This window comes from Epinephelus moara, unplaced genomic scaffold (genome assembly GCF_006386435.1).
Source record: "Epinephelus moara isolate mb unplaced genomic scaffold, YSFRI_EMoa_1.0 scaffold2600, whole genome shotgun sequence".
NCBI lineage: Eukaryota > Metazoa > Chordata > Actinopteri > Perciformes > Serranidae > Epinephelus > Epinephelus moara.
In genome coordinates, this window is record NW_026080207.1 from 1 (window position 1) to 4,363 (window position 4,363).

Below are 4,363 nucleotides of genomic sequence, written 5' to 3' on the forward strand. Positions count from 1 at the left end.
TTGATGTGGTGGCGTTTCTGCTGGCAGTTGTTTTACTAGTATTTGCTGTTTTCATGTTTGCGGTTAAGTTTTTGTGGCGAAGAGTGTTTTCTGGAAGCAAAGTCAAAAAGGAATGAAAAACGTGCTTAAAGTTGGTTGTGTCAGATTTCCTGGATCCAGTAAAAAAAAACAAAAAACATTAGTAAACTATTCTGCTCTGTATTCAGAGTCCTGAGCAGGCTGCAAACAGTCCGACACTGGTACCCCAGCACACCTAAGTGTGTGTATACATCCACAAACCTCACAGTGTTTCCCATTAATTGCCTAGACTGTGGCTCACCAGAGTTTCATAATGAACCGTACATATTGTTGCACTTCTCATTAGAACATTAAAGACTAATGCTGTGTTCTTTGCTATGTCCTCACAATTCAAATCTATACAACCAAGCAACCAAGAAAAATAAAGAATACTGCAGTTCCTTGAATGGCCACTTGAGGCTGACTCCAAAAACGAGTCAATACCCATAGACCCCCCTGTTAAAATGTCAAACTTTACAGCAGAAATAAACATGTTTACAGCCTGGTACAAAAACTGGTTTTGTTCTCAATAGCTAAATGCGTCATTCATGACAGCTGTACGGGCAGTACATTTTTATATAGCTACCGTCTACAGTAACTACAGTCTATGAGTCAGATCCACCCCTTGCTCCTCCACAGCTTCACCCCCTCGTCCAAATATGGTCACATCTGGCCCCAAAAATCCAAGATGGCAACAGCCAAAATGCCACACTCAAGGCTTCAAAACGTGAGTCAACAAGCCAGTGGGTGACGTCTATGCATACAACCAATGTGTTTATGCAAGGTTCAACAATAGGGAATGCCCAAGGGCCAGACCCAGGCCAGTGGGCCAGTAAATATAATCAGACAGTTGCTCATTCGGGCCAGTGCTCACAAAAGAGAAGGAAGCGGAAGAAAACATTTCATTGCTTTGCGACATTACAATACAAATAGTTTACAAGAGCACAAAGTTCTTCATAGATCTGTAGCCTCTTAATTTCCCCCCAGAGTTCACCAGATTTATGCATTTCACTTTAAAATGTACAAAATTTTCTTCTGGGTGAGCATGCCACCAGAGCCCTCTAAAGGGTCCAAGGTCCACCCACCACAGTCTCACAAAATCCTGTGCAAAACACTACCTCATATCACATAACAACCTCAGATAAAGACCTCATGTTTCTGTTCTGCTCTGTTCTGTTGTTTGGTAAGCAGCATGTCTCAAAAATCTGTAAATAATTAAATACTATCTGGTGGAAAGTTTGACCTTTCGTCAAGCCAGCAGCTTTTAGTCTGCATCCAGGGATGGTTTTGAGGAATTACTCGGGGAGGGTTCTTTAACATTTTTCTATTCTCATAAACCACTGTACTGGCTTTAATAAAATTAAATTAGCTTGATTTATGAAAACTGACACATATATTTTGTGATTTTTTGTCACTAGCGGTGGGTGATGATTTAATACCATTTACAATTTTTAGTAATAATATGATGTCGTCATGTTTTTGTTCCACTAATTCATGTTGTACAAATAATGATTTTGAGCAAGCTGTATGTGCAAAAGAAAAAGTTTAATAAAGCATTTTAAGAGTTTGGACTTGTGTACTGCATAACTGAGTAACACAATTAATTGCTTCTCAAAAATGTGATTATTTCATATGTACTTTGGCGACTGTCTTTGTGTGGCACCAGTCTGCAAACATAATGAACAACTTTCATCCTGGACAATACATACAGTATACACAGTGATGTATACACACAGGACCATTTTTGTACAGTATACAAACATGATGACTCAGTGTTTTACATAAACAAATACATTATACAGTCAGAACCATAATAAAAACCTTGTAAAATATTGTTATCCATATCATAATAATGATTACAACTTTATTCTCCAACCACTATGTATCAATCCTTATTTTTGAGACGTACTGGGAACAAATATTTCATGAAATTAATACATTTTATGCATAGTTTATCCAGCCAAAAATGTATGCTGCCATCTTTGTCCTGTTATGAATCAATCATATTATAATTTGTTAGGATTTTAACACTCAAAGTTGTATTTTCTGCCTTCAAAAATAACACAATCACAGCCCAGTCGCCAGAAGAAAATCTTGCCGCTGTACATTTCTGCAAACCACGAATACCTTACATTTGTATGTTTCAAACGTATCATATCAACATTTCTAAAGTTAGTGAGGTTGAGAGGATGGCTGATGGCGTATCACCTAGGCGAGATGCCTGTCAAGCTGCAGACCACTGTTCAGGACCGACAAACAACAAAACCGGTTGGTATTAGCAACCTGTTGCTGTTTTTCCAGTGGCTTTTAAAGGACCAGTGTGTAGAACTTAGTAGGTGTGGGGGGAAAAAAATCGATACAGCATAGCATCTGGATATTTTTGTTTGGCAATACCATATCATCACACAGTGCCACGTATCGATTTCTTTATTAGATAAATTATTTATATGACAAATGCAAAGTAAACTTTAAACTGGAATTATATAATCAGGTGTTTTTTCAGTCCACTAGATAAATTTTGCTGCAGAAAAATGACTGAAGTGAGATGAACAGTCTGAAAACTTATTAGATAAAACGGATGTTGACAAAGTTTTCCTTTGGGGACATAATTTACAGTTGAAAAAAGGTGATAAATTGCAATATATAAAAAATATTTTTATCGCAATACTCGGCACATCGCAACATATTTAAAATCGTAATAATATTGTATCATGACTTAAGTATTGTGATAATATTGCATTATGGATCTTCTGGTGATTCCCACCCCTAGAATTTAGATATATTGGCAGAAATGGTATATGATATTCATAACTATGTTTTCATTAGTGTTTAATCATCTCACTAAGAGTCACTGTGTTTTCGTTACATTAGATTGAGCCATTTATATCTCCATACAGAGTGGGTCCTCCTCCACAGAGTTTGCCACACTTTTTTTGCATCAACCTCTGTAGCTCTCCTTCACTTGGCACACGCTAGAAGTTTCAGTTGTTGCAATCTGGAGCCTTATGGCTAGATGCCAATAAATCCACACACACTAGACCTTTAAGTGTGGGTGGTTTTTAGTGGTCTGCTGTTGCTTTTCCCGCGAGGACGGTGCACGAAAAGCGGTTATTTTCAGACACATTTCCTGCCAGGATAACACCACAAAAAGTGGTATTTTAAGACAAAACATGATCTTTTCCTAGCCATAACTAAGTGGTTTTTGTGCCTTCAGTTACATAATAACATACAAATGTAACGTATCCATGGTTTTCCAAACTGTACAATGCCGACATTTATTTTGGTGATTGTGTTGAAAAGAATACAGCAGACCATAGAACTGTGTATAATATAGAGATGCTCACAGTTGGCACAAACCTTTCTTAAACTATGACGTATTTGAAATTAGACAACTCTGTTCTCTATTTGCAGTTCTTTATGTTAAATTGTTAGGTTTTTGGATCCTCTTGAGCTCAAGAAATGTTAAGACTTGTTGAGCAGGATCTAACATCCTTACATCTCTTGTCAGAATCTTTTTCAGAGATGTATCAACCGATCTTGGTGGCACTTGTGGTGCTGTTCTGCTCTTCACCCTTGGTAAATGGAGGAAAAGTCCTGGTGTTCCCCTTTGATGGAAGCCACTGGATCAACATGAAAGTCCTCGTTGAGGAGCTTCATTCAAGGGGTCATGAAATCACAGTGGTAAGGACATCAGACAGCTGGTACATCCAGCCGGAGTCCCCGTTCTACAAGTCCATCACTGTGGAATTGTCTGCTGGTTTTGATGAGGGACGCATGGAGTCATTTGCAACCAGAATGATGAACCTACGACGGACAGGTGCTTCACTTTGGACTCTTATATCTCTGGAGTATGAACTGGTGGAACTGTTCTATCAGATGCATGTTCTGGTGGTTCAGATGGTGGGGGGGGTGTTTGAAAATACCAAACTAATGCAGAGCTTCCGCGATGCCAAATATGATGTGGTTCTGACAGACCCTGCAGCTGGTGCAGGGGTGCTTCTGGCTCACCGTCTGGGTCTTCCAATTGTCCTCAATGTGAGGTGGAGTGTTCAAGGTGAGGCCCATCCTGTAATCGCACCTTCCCCACTCTCCTATGTCCCAATAGCATTGTCAGAGCTGACTGACAAGATGACCTTTCCTGAGAGAGTCAAGAACGTCTTTTGCTATTTCTTCTTATGTTTTCAAGTTTGGTACATCACAGACCAAAACTACAAACCATTTGTTCATCGTTACTTTGGTAAAGATGTACACTACATAGAGCTGTTTCAGGCAGCAGACATCTGGCTGATGAGGAATGATTTTACCT

The 4,363-nt window shown here is 39.0% G+C and overlaps 1 protein-coding gene across 1 annotated transcript; it reads left to right on the forward strand.

Moving 5' to 3' along the window:
- Nucleotides 1-6: 6 nt before the first annotated feature.
- LOC126387176 (UDP-glucuronosyltransferase 2B31-like) lies at nt 7-4,357 on the forward strand (the record flags this gene model as incomplete). Its single annotated transcript, XM_050039725.1, has 1 exon — nt 7-4,357. A coding segment is annotated over exon 1 (841 nt), but the record flags the coding sequence as incomplete, so codon positions are not given.
- Between the last annotated feature and the right edge of the window lie 6 nt (nt 4,358-4,363).